The sequence below is a fragment of the Alosa sapidissima genome, chromosome 3 (genome assembly GCF_018492685.1).
Source record: "Alosa sapidissima isolate fAloSap1 chromosome 3, fAloSap1.pri, whole genome shotgun sequence".
NCBI classification, from domain to species: domain Eukaryota; kingdom Metazoa; phylum Chordata; class Actinopteri; order Clupeiformes; family Clupeidae; genus Alosa; species Alosa sapidissima.
In genome coordinates, this window is record NC_055959.1 from 6,637,569 (window position 1) to 6,657,140 (window position 19,572).

A 19,572-nucleotide genomic window follows, 5' to 3' on the forward strand; every position below is an offset into this window, starting at 1 on the left:
GGAAATGACAACAAAAAAAAAGACAAACTTTAGAGTAACAATGAGACATCTGTGACTGAATGTTAACAGTTTTATTGTGAAAAAGTCATTGTTTTTCATACACTAGGAACTGTACAATCAATAATTTAAAAACAAATGTTCGCTGTTTTCCAAGAACACTTGATCATTTTTCATTGAAGTTACACAGCAGCTTAAACCAAAGGAAAACTAGTGTTTACAATTGTATTTTCATAATGTCAATAACACTTCCCTTTATCCAACCCAACAGAGGGAAAAAAAAATCAGAGATCGCTTGGTCTTCCGCACTATCCTCTGAAAACATTCCTTTCAAAATTCATTCACATCCACCCCGAAAATATTTTAACAAGAAAACAAAAAGTCTGAATATATATATAACTGGATCAACATTTGAGGCGTCATTAAAAAACACAATAATACAAAATTAAAAAATACGTAGTCGAAACGCTCTTTTCTCTAGCTAAGTCACATAGTTTTGCTGCACCCTTATGATGTGCGCCACAGAAAAATACAAACATCTCTCCCCTTCCCTCTGACTACAAACTAATATCTAACCATTCAGCTGTTCAGATACCTGGGTAAAAGGAGGGACCAAAAAATGACACTGTACTTCAAAAACCATTCCTATCGAAGACTCAGGTTTTTTGTTTGCTTATGTTTACTACTTAAATAAGGACACAAAAGGCCTCGTATAGCATCAGCATGCATCGCACAGACCTTGTCTGTGGTGCGACGCTGGTCAACCCTACCACCACACTAGAGATACTGCCCCAGTTGGAACCCTTCGGGGAAAAAAACAAAAAAAAAAACAACAAAAACAGCCCTGTGCACTCACTGCTTTCTCTCATAGCAAGCTGTGGATGGTAACGCTGAGTACTGTTATGGGTGGGTAGAAGGTGGGAGAGCTAAGAACTACACACTGCCCAAGGCCTTCCACCATTCAGCCTCAGGGGTGGGAGGCTTCATCTGGTGGGCCTTGGACTGCAGGCTGGGTCTGATCCCTGAGATAGAGGGAGGGGAGGAGGGAGCAACAGCTTTAATCTTCCACAAAAAAAAAGGAGAGAAAGGAGGGGAAAAAAAACAGGAGAGTTTGAGAGGAGAGGAGAGGAGAGGAGAGGGATGGGGAGGTGAGGCGCTGGGGAGCAGGGCCGGCTGATTGATGAAGGAAACCTCCGGAGACGTGAAAAGAGCATCTATTATTCATCCGCCATGAATCATCATACCCCGAGGAGATGCTCCGCTGAGCCAGAGAGCACACCACACAGCGCAGGGAGGGAGGGAGGGAGGAGTGCTGTGAGAATGACGACGGTGCGCAAGAACATGCCTTTCACTTCTCCAGTGCCATACTTCTCCCAGCGACTGAGATGTGAAAGAACCAGAAAATTACATCCTACGTAAGACTACATTAGTCTCTCCTTTATCTGCTGGTTATACAAAGAAAAGGAAAAAAAAAACTTCATAGGCATTAACAGCATTTTGTGCTTTGTTATTAGGAATGGGGGGGGGGGGGGGGGCATTCTTACCACTTTCCTATATATGTGGTTCTATTTATGTCAAGGATGTGTGCGTATAGATTTATGTCCAACCAGTTTTCCCCACTTTGGCACATTCGACATCACAGCCACCCAGACACCATGCATTGTTCTATGTGCAACCAGAGGTCCTATCCTAGTCCTATCTGACTACTTCAAGTGCTTTTGAAAAAACACACACGCTATGTAACACTGAATTCATTTGGGTATGGAAAATTGCATCTGGAAAATAGGGTCCATTTGGGCAGGGAGGACTTAGGAGGGGTGGGGAATACTCGTTTAACTCTCCGCAGCATAGATGAGTTGGGGAAGTAGGCCAGCCGACTTTAGAGGGCTGATTCCAGTATGAGAGGCCCGTGGAAAGGAACACAAATTGCAGGAGCTTCTTTTCATGTGTGGCTGGGGAAGGGTTTGGCACAAGCAGAGCAAGCCAGGGTTGAGCCGGGAGAGGATGCAACAAAACACTGACAGGAAAGAATGGCCCTGGGCTTATTTAAAAAAAGTACTTTTGCTGGATAAAAACAAACTGGTACATTCTGGGAATCAGAGGAAAGGGGATTGGTGGAAGATATGAGGCAAAATATTCCAAATCCACATAGTGCACTCTTAGTGCACCAGATTTAACCATGACAACAGATGGAGAGACATGGAAACAGAAGGGTTGAAAAAAAAAAAAAAACAAAAAAAAAAAAAAAAAAAAAACACTAAGACCAGACAAACGCATCTCTGCCTAAACTGTCCCCCTGAGGAATGCAGATGTGATCCAAAGAGTAAAAGAGGTCTCAACACCTCATCACAGCAGTGCCCACCCTCCGTCCTCCAGTGGCGGAGCGAGCAAGCAGGCCTCGCTGCAGCCTGCCGTCTTTCCAGGAAGGATGGGAGAGAACACGAGCGATCCACCCACCACCTGTCCTAGTCTAGTGCCCCCCCACCCACCCCACCAGCTCTCTGGCCACCTTCAGACGGGAAATTGCTGAGTGGAGCTCCCTGCAAGCCAACAAACATCCATCATCTTAAAAACTGGGCAGACGCAAAATGTCCCCACAAATTCAGGTTTGCAAGGGTAAAAATAGAGACACTGTCAAAGAGTTCATAGTGTGTGCAAATCACCATTTGCAGTGTCAAGCTATTTAAAAAAAAAGAAATAAAAATAAAATATATCTAATTAATTTCCTTGCACAGTGCAAATTCATGTACATAATGTATACACATTGTAGCACTAATTTATTCTGGATGACCACTGAATATATTTTTTTTAAATAAACATAACTGGTATAATTTTGAGCATGCAAGATGCAATGGCCAGAACTCATTTTCTTCCCATTCAGGCTTCTGTGGATCTCGATCTCTCCCTCACACACACACACACACACACACACACACACACACACACAAAAACACACACACACACACACACACATCCTCCAAGGCCATGAGGGTTAAATGGCAGTCAAGGGGGTCGCTTTTGAAGAGCTTGTCATTGTGGGCACGACTCATTGCCAGCATCAGGACCACTTTGTGAGGTGCTGCTCTGGATGGGTCTTGGGTTAGGGGCTGGAGAATAGGGGTGTATGATTTGTAAAATCTCAGAAACAAACTCCTCTTCTAATGAGCAGTAGAGAACAGGGAAATAGAGAGAAAAAGATGAGAAAAAAAAAAAACTTCAAAAAGTATCGGTCAGGCGAGAGATACCTCATGGCCATCTTATTACTGCTCATCTGAAGAATCCTTCACCTTAACGAGACCTGACGGAAGGCAAGTGCAAGAGAAACCCACGGCACACATCAGAGTTCTCACCAGAAACCTGGACCAGTCTGGACAATCAGCCGACCGCTGGCACCAGCACCAGCATCAGCATCAGCGAGCGGATGGACTGATGTTGTGTATTCATGTCCAGATGTCCAGAACACGGTCACAATCATCTCCCTTGGACATGGGGTCTAGGAGATTTGGGGATAGAGTGAGTTTGCGTGTGCACGTGTGTGTGTGTGTGTGTGTATATGAGTTAGAGGAATCAGGAGCCATTGTAAGTCGGTCGGTTGGTCATTCAGGCAGACAGGTGTGCTAGCTGAGTTAAGTGTGTGTGTGTTTGTGTATATGTGTGTGTGTGTGTGTGAAGGTAGTCACTGGCTAGGAGATTTTGCAGTTGTTGCGCGTGCAGTTCTGCGGAGGACTCTGTGGCGGTCGAATGGACTTGGTCCGCTTCAGGCTGTTGCCCTTGGAGGCGCCGGCGGCATTGGCTAGCGAGTAGGAGCGTCCGTGCATCATGACGGCGTTCATGCCGTTGGCCATGGAGAAGGACTTGAGGTGGCTCTTGATGGCCACGGGCAGCGGCAGCTTGTCAATCAGGTGCACCGGCGTGCAGGAGACGATCGCCCGGCAACAGAGGTCCTGTAGGCTGAACACTGCAGCAGGAGAAAGAGGAGGAGGTGAGAGAGAGAGAGAAGAGACAGAAGGGACGGGGAGGGAAAGAGAGAAGGGGAAAAGAGAGACGTTAGGCTACGTTGAGTAGTGAACAATGCACCATGTTCACATTTTCAGATGTACCATCTGGGCTTCTGTGTACACTCTGTTATACGTGAGCAGGGATCCGCAGGGAACACACAGCCAAACAAGAACAAGAAGCCTGTCCAAGGCGCGGAGAGGAGCCAAGCCCTGCAGATGCGGCAGCTCCAATTCATGACAAAAACACCAGAGTGGAAACTAACTTCTGTCCGGTCCAACCACTTAACCCTTAACACACTGAGCGGCCCACTTATCATTGGATACTCTGATGAGATCCATACAACTGCAGAATGGCCACATAATCATGGGCGTTTCTTTCAGCATGTGTGGTGTGCGTAAAAGATGAATAATGGAAGCTGTGTGGTTATGGAGCAGTCCTGGAGAAAGCAGAAGTTTAACCACATCACAATTCTAAACAGCTTTATTAGCCACACACACACACACACACAGACAACCTCACACACACACACACACAACCTCACACACACACACACAACCTCACACACACACACACACACACAACCTCACACAACCTCACACACACAACCTCACACACACATCTGAGCAGGCATTTCAAAAAGGGCCACGGAGAGGGGAAAACCATGACTTAGCAGCGGCGGCAGACAACAGAGAGCGGAGCGGAGCGGAGGGAGTGTATCCACAGCTGAAGAGCGGGAGAGAGGAAAGGCAGACGGAGAAAATGAATAGCTCGGCGCGGCGCGGCGTGACCATGAGAGAGGGAGAGAGAGAAAGAAACAGGACATGGAGCTTTATGGAATGCCCGCTGTCTCTAATTACGGGGCTGCTGGTTTGGAAGCCGCGGCGGTGGCGGGCTGGGCTGGGCGGGCGGGCGGCTCGTCTCTCGACTCCACTCGGCGATGCAGTGCAGTGCGGCGCGGTGTGGTTTCCTCAGCCTAATGGAGGAGGCAGGGCTCTGCTGAGCCAAGCGTTTTTCAACCTCTGTTGTCCTGCCCCTGCCTGGCAAGGCTACAGCACACACTTACCCCTGTGTGTATGTGTGTGTGTGTGTGTGTGTTTGTGTGTATATATGTGTGTGTGTATGTGTGTGTGTGTGTGTGTCTGTGTATATATTTGTGTGTGTATGTGTGTGTGTGTGTATGTGTGTGTGTGTGTGTGTGTGTGTGTGTGTGTGTGTGTGTATGTGTGTGTGTGTGTGTATGTGTGTGTGTGTGTGTGTGCGCTTCTTGGGCAGTCTCCGCACTGCTTCATAGTAGGGTTGGGCTGCCAGGGGGTGTGGAGGACAGGCCTATTGTTTTGCGAGGCTCGTGGGCGCTGGTGGGTGGATGCGGGATGCGGGACCAGGCACAGGCCATCACTGAGAATGTGCTCGAGGCGCCCTGAGGGGCAGACGCTGCCGAGGAAGATGGACACGCCTGGCACTGCCCCAAGTCCAGAGTGGGCGCAGGGCTATTTCTAACAAAAGGACCACACACACACGCACACAGACACACATAGACACACACACACACCCTACCTCAGATGGATTTTCATAGCCACTCTCCACACACACACACACACACACACACACACACACACACACACTCACCTCGGTTGGGTCTCCAGAACTTCTCCATGCCGTGCCTCATGAGGACGATGCGTGAGAGCTCAGTGAAGGACTCGATGACGTTGAAGTTGCAGAGCGGGCTCACTTCAAAGAAGGTCATGCCGTTCTTCTCAGCGTAGGCGCGCGCCTGCTCCGTGGGCACCTGCCGCTTGAAGGCCAGATGCAGCCGGTTCCCCACCAGGATGCGGGGGACCCCCGGAGCATGCTGCCAGAAAAAGAGTCAGAGAGAAGAGCGTGAAAGAGAAGAAAGAAAGAAAGAAAGAAAGAAAGAAAGAAAGAAAGTAAAGAAATGGGAGAAGAACAAACAGATGGAAGGAAAAAGACAGGCGGAGAGGAATGGGAGAAGAGAAGAAGAGAGAGAGAGAGAGAGAGAGAGAGAGAGAGAGAGAGAGAGAGAGGGAGAGAGAGAGAGAGAGGGGAGATTCCAGTCAGTCACACAGTAAGGGTTAAGAGTGTTTGTGCTGCTTATGCAACGTGGCCTGCTCCTGTCCACTCCTCATCCGGAGGGACAGCAGTGGCCAGACAGCGCAGAGCAAAGTTGAACCATGGGTGTGCCAAAGTTAGTTAACCACAGCCACACCAACACACACACACCATCCAACTCCAGAATGTTGTGGAGAGGGAGCAGGAAAAAGAAATCTTATCCGACACAACAGGCCAAAAATACCACACCGCTCCCCTGCTAGCTCTCTCTATGGAGAAATGCACGCACGCACACACACACACACACACACACACACACACACACACACACACACACACACACACAGTCAACCAAGCATAGACACACATACACAGCCACATTCCATCAGAAACCCACAGGAGAATGACAGACAGACAGTGAACGCGAGAGAAAGAGAAATAGAGGAAGAGACGAGATCAAGAATGAGAATAAAGACATGGAGAGAGAGGGGGGGGGGGGGGGCAGACTGAGCAAGCAAAGGCGAGGTAATGAGCAAGAAAGAGAGAGAGGTAGAACTACTGAGAGAGAGAGGCCGGACGGACATCCTCTTGGCTTTGGCCAGCAGGATGGCCAGGATATGAGCAGGAGCCGGAGCGACAGAGACAGTAAGACAAGCACACAAGCAAGCAAGCGCGCACACACACACAAGGGGCCTGGAGGAGCGAGCGGCAGTGACAGACAGCCTCAGCCAGTGAAGCTGAAACTGGGAGCTCTGGGTCTGTCACAAAGAGAGAGAGAGAGAGAGACGGAGAGAGAGACGGAGAGAGAGAGACGGAGAGAGAGAGAGAGAGAGAGAGAGAGAGAGAGAGAGAGAGAGAGAGAGAGAGAGAGAGAGAGAGAACCCAGACCAGACCAGACCAGAGGGCCTGCATCATGCTCCACAGTCCCACTCCCCTGCAGCGCTCACTCTCAATCTCCCTGACTGAGTACAGCCCACGCACAGTCTGCACATCTCACACACACAATAACACACATTAACACACACACACACACTAACACACACACCAATGACGGACATGTGACAAATATAAACATACCCATGAGGCCACTTGTCACATGTACACACATCAACAGACACTCAAGTACTCATCACCCCTTCACATACATGTTCAAGGGCATAAGTGCACCCCAAACCATTCCCCACTAGTGCAGAGGGTGTTCAGGTGCACGGTTGTAGAGGGTGGGGTGGTTGGACTCTCACCTCGTCAATCTCTCTGATCCAGCGGTCAATGCCGTCAAACGACCAGCGATTGGTGATGTCATACACCAGCAGGATCCCCTGGGGACAGTAAACAAACAACACACGTATTGTTCAGGCACTTCCTTCTGACCAGCGCCAACTCCTTTTCCACAAATATGGGGCACGCAGCCAACGGATGTGCACCGCCCCTATCAAGACACTTCGCACAGATACCAGAGGACAGCAACTGCCCTCCTACTCATCGTCATCCTGTTGAAATACTCAGTAAACACATCCATTGGGTTTTGTCTTAGGGATTAGATTTATTATGGTCTGAGTGGCATTGAGAGCGGGTCCAAACTTTGTCTAAGTGTTCTTAGGGTGTAGTTGGTAATTCAAACTTATATTACTTAAGCCCAATTTATGCTTCTGCGCCGACTGGACCCAGTGGCTACGCTGTTGTCTCTACGCTGCTGTGAACTATTAATGAAATAGCAATGTTGTTGAAATATTAAAATACATTTGTTTGGCCTTTTCTTGCTTAGATTTTGCACAAGTTATCATGAAATAGGCCCAGTATATTCCAATAACCTTTTTTATTGTAACTAGAAAATACGTCTGAGGTTATTTAAGTGGTGTTTGCCAGACAGTTTATGTAAAGTTAGCAAGCGAACTTCCCACAACTGCCCACAAAATAGTGCTATCAGGCTGATTTCAAAACGTTACAGACTAATAGACAGTGTACAATCTGATAAGCCCGTCATTGTAACCAAAACTATGTCTGGGTTTATTTGCAAACCTTCTGCCAGCGAACTAGCATGTTGCTACTACCCACAGTAGCCTGCTGAGGTACACCGCTATCATCACACAGGGCGAGTTGACCAGTCACAGTCCTTGCGGTCTGTGTGGCCTCGACGCAAAGTTAAGAGGTTTTGGAAGTACACATCAGGCGACGGCGTAGGGCTTGGAGGAGGTACACGGCAAAGCAGAGGTCTGCGAGGCTACGCTGTCAACTCGGCACAGAAGCATAAATTAGCTTCTACAATGCTGCAACCCAAACCTTTACCAAATTGTCAATCGTTAAGATTGGTGTTCCTAGTAGTATACGGCTGAAAAAAATCATCTCTCGTGCTCTAACATTCATGAATCCCTCTCTAAACTCAAAATTGAGCTAGACCAGTCATAGACACATAAGAAGCTTTAAATTCACAATAATATATAAAGCAAATTTAAAGCGCTATCTGGTCTACAACATACTTGTCTACTGCACTAACCCAAACACTGTTTCTGCTGCGGCTATGCAACGTAGCTGGAACATCTGGAGCCAGGACAGGCGAGCTGCCCGCAACACAGGACAACTGTGGCCGGCATGTGCAGCCATGACATCATCTGACCTACATCATCCACAGACTACACTACACACAGGGTTCTTTCTCTGAGCACCGTGACCCTGAAGAGAGAGGGGCTCTGTCTGCTCCCTAGAGAGCGCCTCCGCTGGGTTGCGCTGCGCTATGCTGCGCTATGCTGCGCTGCGCTATGCTACGCTACGCTGTTGACTGCACTCAAGGGAGCCATGGCGACGCCTCAAACAAACACCAGCTTCATGGGGTCGTGTCGAAGGTCAGGGGTGGTGTGTCCTCACCTGCGCCCCTCGGGAGTAGGACCTGAAGATAGTGCAGAAACGACCTTGCCCGGAGGTGTCCCTGGAAAACAGAAAAACAAGAGCATGAACGTACGCACACACACAGACACACACAGACACACACAGACACACACAGACACACACAGAGCCACACAGAGCCACACAGAGCCACACACACAGACACAGAGTGAGTATAGGCAGGCTGAAGCAATGTTGTTCTTTCTCTATTCATCACCCCCACCCTATCCCCAGTGGGCGGGACACAGCTGTGGCAAACACAGAGAGGCTGGGGACCAGCTGAGAGCTGAGCTGAGGCAGCCGGCGAGGAAGAGACTAGGCAGTGAACACTCGAGAGTCGCTCGCTCAAGATGATGAGTCACTGCCCTGCTCCCCTCGCCAGTGCAGCAGTCTCAAGGCACGACAAACGAGTTCTCCACCATGACACAACACTCACACCCTTCATCAACACCAATCCACTGCTCCTGCAAAACAACACAGTTGCTCTTGTCTAATACCTCCCATAACTGGAAAAAGAGAGCCGGAACAAAAACAACACTACAGCACAAACAAATCCATTCCCTTTCAGCATTTTACCATCGATAAGGGAGAGAAACAAATTGGACAAGCAGATCTGTTCTATTTCAATCTCCCTTTGTTGACATGATCATTGACATTCCAATGCGCCCTCACTGAGGTGGAACATACATACGGGAAAGGAATGGCATGGCCTGTAGTGAAAACCAGCGCTGGAGTTGTTTACAGTGCTGGTGGTTTTCAGCACTACCTGCATGCCTGTGTGTGTGTGTGAGTGTGAGTGTGTGTGTGTGTGGTCTGTGGCTGCGGCTCCTGAGTGATTAAGGCCAAAGATAACAGGCCTAGAGGGCAGTCAGAGGCCGCTGGAGAGAGAGAGTACTTAGCCTCTGGTATGCATGTGTGGCAAACGCATTAACAAATCAATGAGCTCGCAGCGGATCTGAGGTCAGCTGGATCCAGACAACAACCGTGAAGCGAATCAGAGGATCTGTGAGCATCTCTTTCTCTGCACAAAGTTCTTCCTCTCTCTCTCTTTCTTTCCCTCTCTCTCTATCTCTTTCTCTCTCTGAGCTGAAAGCTCACTGGCGTGTCCTGCTTTTGTGTGTTAGTGATGAGGCAGCACTCCCTGAAGTGGAACGCTAAGTGCTGCGACACTAACGTCCTGCCATATTAATGTTCTAATGGATGGCAAGAATGTTTTGGAATGCGAGCTACTCAAGCCGCGTCTTCATGTAGCTGTGAAGGGCGCTTCTCTCGGGCTCTACCCATTAGTTATCCACAACTACATGACCAATATTCACAAGTAGATGGATATGCATTTGAGTGCTTTCTTTTTTTTTATAAAACCCATTACGGGCTCCTGCTGTCTTTAGTGTATACAGAAGGGAAACATATCCTCTCAGTCGAGCTGACAAAAGAGGTACTTTTCCATGTGAAAAAGTTATGTAGGATATATGTGTCTCCTGATGAGCCCCCAGACAAAGATTGATGCCTCCCATTTGCCACCCTATCATTTCAATGTGTGTAATTTCCATCCCTGTCTGGGAATGAGGCAGTGTGCAGGGAGACGGGTAGGAGGGGGTCTGTAGGAGAGGAGAGGAGGGGGGGGGGGTCTGATTCATAGGTCTGCTCCCAGATCTTTTTGACAGTGATGATGATGGTGATGCATCATTTTGATTGATCTTGAAAAAAAAGAAGCAAACCTACTTCGTCCAACATCTTCTACACAACGTTCTACAATATTCTAATGTGGAGGAAGGGCCAGGGTCAGCCCAGAGAGACAAAACAAGACTCTCATAGTGAGAGTTCGTCACTGAGTCAATGTAGGGCAAAATGCACAAACATGAGCATGTGTCAACTCTTGGAGCATCACTAAAATGACAGGGGGAGAGGGGCAGACATGGCCTACTGGTTAGGGCTTCGGGCTTGTAACCGACGGGTTGCCGGTTCGATCCGACCCAGTAGGAAAAATGTGGGAGGGGGAAATGGTTGAGCACTGCTCTCCCATGCCCACATCCACTGCTGAAGTGCCCTTGAGCAAGGCACCTAATCCCTCACTGCTCCCCGAGCGCCGCTGTAGCAGGCAGCTCACTGCTCCGGGTTAGTGTGTGCTTAATCTCACTGTGTGTTCACTGTGTATGTTTCACTAATTCACGGACTGGGATAAATGCAGACCAAACGAGTTCCCTCACGAGATCAAAAGAGTATATATACTTATATACTTATACTAAAACATAATATGTTGAGTGGCCATTCAATTCAGTTCAAAGACAGAAGAGAAAGCAATCAACACACTGGCACTGTGGCACACATCATAATGACACATCTCATCAGGCAGGGCCTATCATTTGATGACGGGGCCTAACTTGTAAAGGAGACAGCAGGCACAGGATGGCTCCTTCAGCTGTTCAGAGAACTGAGAGGAATTACTAGCAACATCACTGGGCATCAAGGCAACGTGGGCTAGTGCTTGTTGGTTATCTTGTTTTTTGTAAAAGGTATTTATTTATATTATATATATGTATTATAAATGTATTGTTTACTCTAAGGGTTCCTATTGCCCTGTAGCTTAAATGTAAAATGTTGCTTTGCTTGAATGTTGTCGATGTAGCTTCAGTAAAAGTTGCTTTGGATAAAAGTGCCAGTAAAGTATAAATGCAACTATACTTTATTCCACTGCTTGGTTGAATTTCCCATTGTCCTGCATTCTTCAGAACGTGCATTAACATATGTTATTTGAACACCTATGAAATAGATCCATTTTTTTGGCCGTATCACACTTGAATATTAATTCGCCGAATTCGTTGTGAAGTTTAAATGAACGGTCACGTTGCATCCAAGCTGTATAATACAGACGTTCAGAACATAGCAACATTTAGCATATGACGGAGGTGGCTTTTAGCTAGTTGGATGGCAATAGGCTAAGTAAAACAGCGTTGTTTCAAAGATTCAAAGGTTCATCAGAATCCTGGGATATGCCCGCTTGACATCGGGAGAGCTGGAACTAACAACTGACCTTGGGCCATAGCAACCATCCATTTAGAACTAACGACTGGCCTTTGGCCATAGCAACCATCCATTTAGAACTAGTAATAGCAGTTTGTCCTGCAAGTTGAGAAATTAGTTGATGTGTCGGAAAGAAGCAGTTCTACAAACAACACAGTTTTAGCGATTAAAACGTTTAAATTATAATAGGAAATGAACACAACGCAAGTGGCAACAGTGGAATAAGTGGGATAATGAACTCCACAGCATTCGATTAACAGAAATGAATGCACTTACGAGGTTTGAACACTCTACCGTGCATTAATTTCTGTTAATCGAACGCGGTGTCGTTCATTATCCCTAACGTATTGCTGTGGGGAAAAGTTTGTTCGTGTAAAGCACATTACACACACCGCATGTTATGCTATATGTATGAGACATGCACAAACATGAAGACAAACACATTTCAGAGTCATTTTGTAGACAACACACTCAAACATCCGACAAGCCCAGAGACGCATTGCACTCAGGGGCGTCATCTCTACCTACCAGAGCTCAAGTTTCACTCTCCTGCCATCCAACAGAATGGTGGTGGTCTTGTAGTCGATTCCTGCAGGGAAGAGAAGACAAAAAACAGAAGTTAGAAGATAAGAGGGGGGGGGGCAGAATTAGTGCCACAGTGGTGCTGCAGTGATGCCCTGGCTGCAGACACTCCCCAGAATGGCTTGGCACAGCAAGGGGGTGACTCACTTCAGGCGGCAAATGTGATTTTACGCCGCTGCTTTAAGTGCCCGAGTCTCTGCAGTGCAGTGCTACGCTATGCTATGCAGTGGTACGTGGGGCCATAGTGATTGCATTTGGGGACTGTGAAAGCCTCCTTCCTTAAGCTCTTATAATAAAGTGAATCGATTATTAGATCACAGAGGCAGGCTGGGCTGGGCTGGGCTGGCACTGCGCAAAGGAGTAGAAGAGGTCAGGTGCAGTGTGTTGAAAGGCCAGGTAAAGGCCTTTCCCAAGCGGTTCTCACATGTGTGTGTGGTGTGTGTGTGTGTAGTGTGTGTGCGCATGCAAGGGTGTATCCACAAGTAGGTGAACTTTATCCAGGTGAGAGGGTACATAAAGTACATAAAGAGGCCATCAGAACAGGTGATGGGCCATCAGAGTCTGCTCTCATTTATTTCCTCCTGTCTCATACACCTGCTTCTTATCTACTTTCCTTGCTCTCTTTTTCCCTCTCTCTCTTCCTCTCTCTAGCTCTCACACACACACACACACACACACTCCCTGTTCTCTAGAGGCTTCTTCCCTCCATGTCAAAGCACAGAGGCAGAGCAGCAGGATGGGAGTTTTTTGCTTCTGCGCTGCTGCGTCTCAGCTGCTGCGGATTGTTTTAAAACCTGTTTAGCATTTTAATGGCTTCTCTGCTGGCAACAAAAGCCCATTGTGTGTCGCTGAACCCCCCCCCCCCCCCCCCCCATACACACACACACACAACCAATACTGCCGCCACCACCATAAGGCATACAGCGACAGCCAGCAACTGTCATATTCACAAAACCAAATGAGCTTGTCTTATGTGCTGGTTCATCCTTTCGTACAGTCTAATAATCTGATTACCTGTAATGCTGACAGCCAGGAACAATGCGGACAACAGGCGAGGACGCACAGATGCCAAGCACATTCGTCATGACGAGACGAGCGTAGCGCTGCAGCTGTTTATGCCCACCCACCCACCCCCATCCCTACTACATCACCGCCACCGATGCCAACACTACCGCTGTCTGTCTCTCTCCCTTACTCTCACACACACACACAGAGAGAGAGAGAGAGAGAGAGAGAGAGAGAGAGAGAGAGAGAGAGAGAGAGAGAGAGAGAGAGAGAGAGAGAGAGAGAGAGAGAGAGAGAGAGAGAGAGAGAGAGAGAGAGAGAGATTGATGCTGTGCACACTCCCATATCATCCCTTCATCCAAGTTGTTTGCTCTCCACATACACAATCTGGCAGGAGCTGAGAGATTAAAAGGCATGAAGGGAGGATCAGCGATGAAAAACAAAATGGCAACAAGGATGATGCGGCGGGGATGGGATAGGGTGGGGGGATGGTGGGCTGCCTGGTACAGAAGAGAGGGATGCAAAACGAGGAAGAGAGGGTGAAAGAGAAACCAAACGCTGAGTGAGCAAGGCTGGATGAGACAGCAGCCAGACGCGAGAAACAACACAAAGACAAAACACAGATTGGAAGAGGAGTAAGATAGAGGAGTAGAGATACAATGGACACATGCAGGGGGGCACGAGAAGAGCGAGGAGACAACAGCTCAACAAGGACAGGACAAGCGCAGTCTTTTTTTGGGCCCAATTCCTTCTTCAAGCCTTCATGACCTGGTGACAGAACAAGCCTGAGAGGGGGGAGAAAGGGCTCCCCGCACATTTGGTCTGACAGATGCCTAGAAAGAACGAGAGCAAACAGGAGGAAGAGAAATAGAATGAAATGACAGAAAAAGGAGAGAGAGACAGAGAGGAATAGGGGGAGGGAGAGTGAAATCGAGAGAGAGAAAGAGAGAGAGAAAGAGGAAAGAGAGAGAGAGAGAGCGAGACAGAAAGAGAGAGAGAAGCAAGAGGAAAGCTGTCCAGACAGGGAGAGCAGCTCAGCTCAGTGCTGAAGGCAGGCAGGCTGTCCAAGCCTCCATTATTAAACATGCAGAAGAGAGCCTAATGAGGAGGAAACGGCTCTCGGCCTCAGCTTACACTTAAAAGGGAAGAGGGGGCTGCCATTTGATCCATGCAACCCGTCTAATCACATCTCTCTTCCTCTTTCCAAAAACCACACCACCAAATGCACAACTCCCTAATCCATGACCAGATGCTGTTAAAACCAGTCCTTCAAACACACACACACACACACACATCATACCCCCCCCCACAAACCCTATGTTTTTCTCCTCTCAGAAAAATAAAACAATCCCAATCATGTCCTACTTTCCAGCCATCCCTCCCATGTCAGCATGTCCTGCTGCTGGCTGTTTGTCAGGTCCTGTTGATTGGGCGTGTGGCCCGCCTCACAGTCACAGCAGTGGCAGCATCACTGTGGTGTGCAATTATCAACTCAGCAGCACTGCACTGCCAAAGCCCCTCACACTGAAATTATGCAAGGTGGGGGGTGGGGGGGGGGGGTGTGGGGTAAGAGAAGGAGGCGAGAGGGCAGAGGGAAGAGCTGTGGGAGTGCGTGTGTGTGTGTGTGTGTAATAGCACAAAGGCATTCACAACAGGGAATTATAACCTAGACATTATTAGGTCAATTATAACTCTACGGTATTTAACAGGTGGTATTGACTTTTCGCCATTTTCCCCTAAACGTTACTTTCAGTGAAGGGGGTGAGGAAAAACCTGGTGAACTGTCTGTGCTCCAGAGCAGCAGGCCCACTTCTGGAGCACAGCACAGCACAGCACAGCACAGCACAGCACAGCACAGCACAGCACAGCACAGCACAGCACAGCACAGCACAGCACAGCACAATACAGCACAGCACAGCACAGCACAGCACAGCACAGCACAGCACAGCACAGCACAGCAGCCACAAATCTGCTTGAGCTCAACAAAAGCAATGTCATTCTAAGCTACCCAGTCCTCCCAACACATACTGCTCTTTTTAAAGCAGTGTTTCGTCTTGCACGGTAGGCCAAACACACACAAAGACGGCCCGGGAGGGTGTGGATATGATTGACAGGTGTGTTCTGTCAGGTGCACTGAAGAAGAAGCATATGCAATCCCTTGGGGGAGAACAAAAGTGGAAAGTCTGGTTTTAACACCTCCCACCATTTCTGAAGGTGTGGACCAGGCAGCACGGATGTAAAGTCATGTTAACCCATTATGTCTGATGCCGGTGGCGCAAATGGAGGATTTTCAACAACCTTGAAGGAATTTGGGCACACTGAGCTGAAGGCTAATAAAGTAAATTCCCATTTCACAGAATGCCTTCTCCTACGCTTGGACTTGGCAGCCATTGGAGGTTGTTTAGCTGTTCCAAAACACTGTTCTTGATCTGTGCTCAAGATTGAAAAAAAAACATTGAGTTGCAACCAAAAACATGTATTACAGTGGGGAAATGTCTGCATAATATCTCGCCTGCTCCTCTCTATTGAAATATTTACACACATGCCTCTTGAGCTTGAGGGAGAGAGGGAGAGGGAGAGAGAGAGAGATAGAGAAAGAGAGAGAGAGAGTGAATGAGAGAGAGAGGGAGGGAATCAATTCCAGTAAAGAAGCCTAGAGCGTTCCCTAATCGAAAAAAAAAAAACAGCTTTGTGTTCCACATTTTTTAATGATGAAGACTGGTGGCTTATGAAGTGCCTTGTGTTTGCTGATTATTGTAATCCCTCAGCATTTCTATGCAGTGATGGCCCTGATTGGATTTGGCAAGAAGAAGGCTTGCAGGAAGCTCCTTTTAGTGGACCTCCCAAACGATGATTAAAATGGCCAGCAGGAGACATCATCAGCGGATGAGAAGGCCTAGAGAAATCCAGCCACAAATGCCTAAGCTAGTCTAAAGCAAGCATTTCAGAACACAGTGAAATACAAATGACTAAAATCAGACTTAAACGCGAGGGCTTTATTTAACCTACATAGCAGGAACACCACCACCCCTTTCAAAAACACCTCTGCAATCCCAAACCCCTTTGCTAGCAAGGAACCTTCAAGAGCAATTCTCCATCTGGTACATATCTTCCGGCCATGGGTTTGTGTGGGCTAGGGTGATGCATATTTCATCATAAAACCCTGTGCGAGTTAAAAGGCTTTTCTCTTCCCCCTGTGATAGTATCCATCCATGGAGAAGAAGCAGCAGTCAGCTGTGGGGTAGCTGGAAGGTAGGCAGCTTCACATGTAATGTAGCTGCCTGGCACAATCCCCCAGGGATGGTTCAGCAGGGAGAAGGGACTGACTGTAAGCAGCCTAATTATGGCTAAACGTGCACGCGTGTCTCCTTTCCTCTGCTGGTTTAGCATGCTAGTTTTGGAACAGCTGTGGGTTTGTTCGCTTTGACCACCTGAGATGTCCGACTGAGGGGCTGCATGCTGTCAAAGGCAGAGGCATAAGGACACTACATGCACAGACAGAGAGTTTTTGCTCACAAATAACCACAAGGTGCAGATCCTGTATTGAGAGCACCATTAACCCAAAACATTTTCTGTGCATCTATGGCTACATTTCAGCCATTCAGTATTTAAACAAACAGGCATTGTTTTTGGAACAGAAGTAAGATGATCATTTCTTACTTTTGATCACACCTTTTTGTTTTTGGTCTTGCATTCAGGATCAGAAATTCCATGATTTCTGAGGTTTTGTGAAGCCCCAAGTGTCACTCACAGTCACTTCTCACTGCCAACATTACTATGCTGCCATTTAATGAGTTCAGACCACACTTGTCAGAGCCAACTAGCATTGGCCTTACCATCTCAGCATGAGCACAACAAATACCTTTAGTGCCAACTGTAAAGCAACATAAACAGACTCAAGATAGTGGCATATTCGGTGACTAACACGAACCACAAGATTAGAGGCTGAAATGCCTTCTCGTCATGCACATCAGAAAGAGCGGCTCCTCTTCAGATGAGTCAACACTCCAAACTAAGTAACATTGCTGTCATGCCGTAATATGTTTACTCAGTCACATGGACACAAACACGCTGGTTTGTGAGGTAGGCTGTGTGTGGGCATTTTCTAGCCTACAGGTTAGTTATTATCCAAAGGCTGGCGCACTTGTTTACAGTTGGTGAGAATTACCTTGCAATTGTAGAAATAACCCAGAAGAACCCAGCCCTCTTGTAAACAGATGGAACTGTCATGCTCTGAGAGTTAATTTGTGCATGTATTACAAGAATATGGTCTTACCACTACTGTATGCGTATGGAGACTCCGCAGAGCCATCTTGAAGACTATCCAAAATCTCTCCTTTGCCCACGTCGCTGTCCCCCACCAGGAGGAACTTGAGCAGATAGTCGTAACTCTTCACAGGGCTTCCCTGGGTCCCCATTCTGCCTCACATCTGAGCTCAAGTAGGTGGCAACAGAAACGGGGTACGGTGTGTCCCAAGTGATGCCAAGGATGCCCTTGGGGTCTTCTGTCTTCCAATCTACGTCATGAACCTTTCCAGACAAAATAAGCTGGCTGGCAGGTGGCTTCAAATGACTCCAAGGTCCCAGTTCTCTCGATGTTGTTTGAGCCAGCTGACAATTATCTAGCAGTATCTGATCTGCCGCTGTCTTTTAATGGTTTAAAACTATTTGCAAAGGCAAACGATGTTAAAATAACTTATAAAAACGGCACTATGATCACACCAAGTATGCAATAGTTAATACAAACAGCGGATATCGCACCAAGTAAGCTAGCCAGCTAACATTACCTTGCTATCTAACTTGTTTACACAGAAACTGGCCATTTTTTCAGGCGTTAGTAGCCAAATGTCGTTTTTCAGAGTTGTCCCTATGTCAAGGCCATTTAGTGGAGACAAACGATGTACGTTTCAAAAGAAAACTTAAATATGACAATGGCAAAACAACTCGAAATATCAACTTGTTTCTTCTGCGTCTACTAGCCAGCTAACTTTAGCTTGCTAACTAGAATGATCTGAGGCTTCATTGTTAGCTAGCATTTGCTAATCTGTCAACAATTAACAAAGAGTATACATTTGACTCTCGCCAATAATTAATGCACAGGCGTTCAAATAGCACAGGAATCAAGGTAGCGACGATGTGTTGACTAGCTGTCTGTTGTTCTATGGGAAGAACAAACATGTAAGTTAACAAGAACGGACACTAAAGAAAGAAATCTGTTTTCCTTGCCAGACAGTTAGCATGCGCTTTCAAATAGGTAAACCCCAATATGGATCGGTAGCTAATGTAGCCAGCTAGCTATGGCTGGCTATTTAGCCAGCTAACGATAGAAACGTTACCTGTCAACTGCCAAACCAATTTAGGAGCAACATCTACCATACATTGACACAACATTCATGTCTGATGTGATATCAGTATTGCGGTCTCCGGATAATACTTATATAACGTTAACACATACAGAAACGCTGGCAACTCAGTTATCTGAAAACATGTAAGGAAGCTAGCCAAGCAGCTAATCGTAACGTTAGTTCAGCAGACGACTGCACCCAGGCCCCTCTTTCTTCCCCCCGGACAACAACGATTCAGAACTTAGCATGGGATATCCGAGAAGAGTCCAGAACCAGCTTGTTGCGTCCTCTCTTTTCTTCCACGATTGGCCCGAAACCCTATTTGTAAAGGTTGCATTAGAAGTGCTGAAACTATTAGTTCCCGTTGTTACAAGACGAGCTATCTCCTGTGACCAGGCATATACTCCTGATCATGCACTGTCAGACGTAGAATGTACTGCACTCAAGGCGACTGAGTGTTGCTCCCACCCCCAAAAAATAAAGCCCACCTACTTTGCCTTACGATTGGACACCATAATCGCTTATTAGACTGCGATAGGTTAATATTGAATTCAATCAAATTATATGCCAGCGTTTACAATGGGCACCTTTTTTGGATGAAATCCAGGCGGCAATACAGCAGCTGATACAGGTCGTTACAATGTGCTGACTTGCAATCTTTTGATGTGGCCCTTTC

General features: G+C 47.4%; 1 protein-coding gene across 1 annotated transcript; it reads right to left on the reverse strand.

Annotated features, from left to right (window-relative positions):
* Positions 1-52: 52 nt before the first annotated feature.
* Positions 53-19,342, reverse strand: rab40c (RAB40c, member RAS oncogene family). Its single transcript, XM_042087640.1, has 6 exons — positions 17,828-19,342; positions 12,493-12,553; positions 8,926-8,986; positions 7,305-7,382; positions 5,623-5,845; positions 53-3,955 (listed from the first exon to the last, which is right to left on the reverse strand). The coding sequence occupies exons 1-6, from the start codon at positions 17,967-17,969 to the stop codon at positions 3,681-3,683; spliced, it is 840 nt and encodes a 279-aa protein (XP_041943574.1). The 5' UTR covers positions 17,970-19,342; the 3' UTR covers positions 53-3,680.
* Between the last annotated feature and the right edge of the window lie 230 nt (positions 19,343-19,572).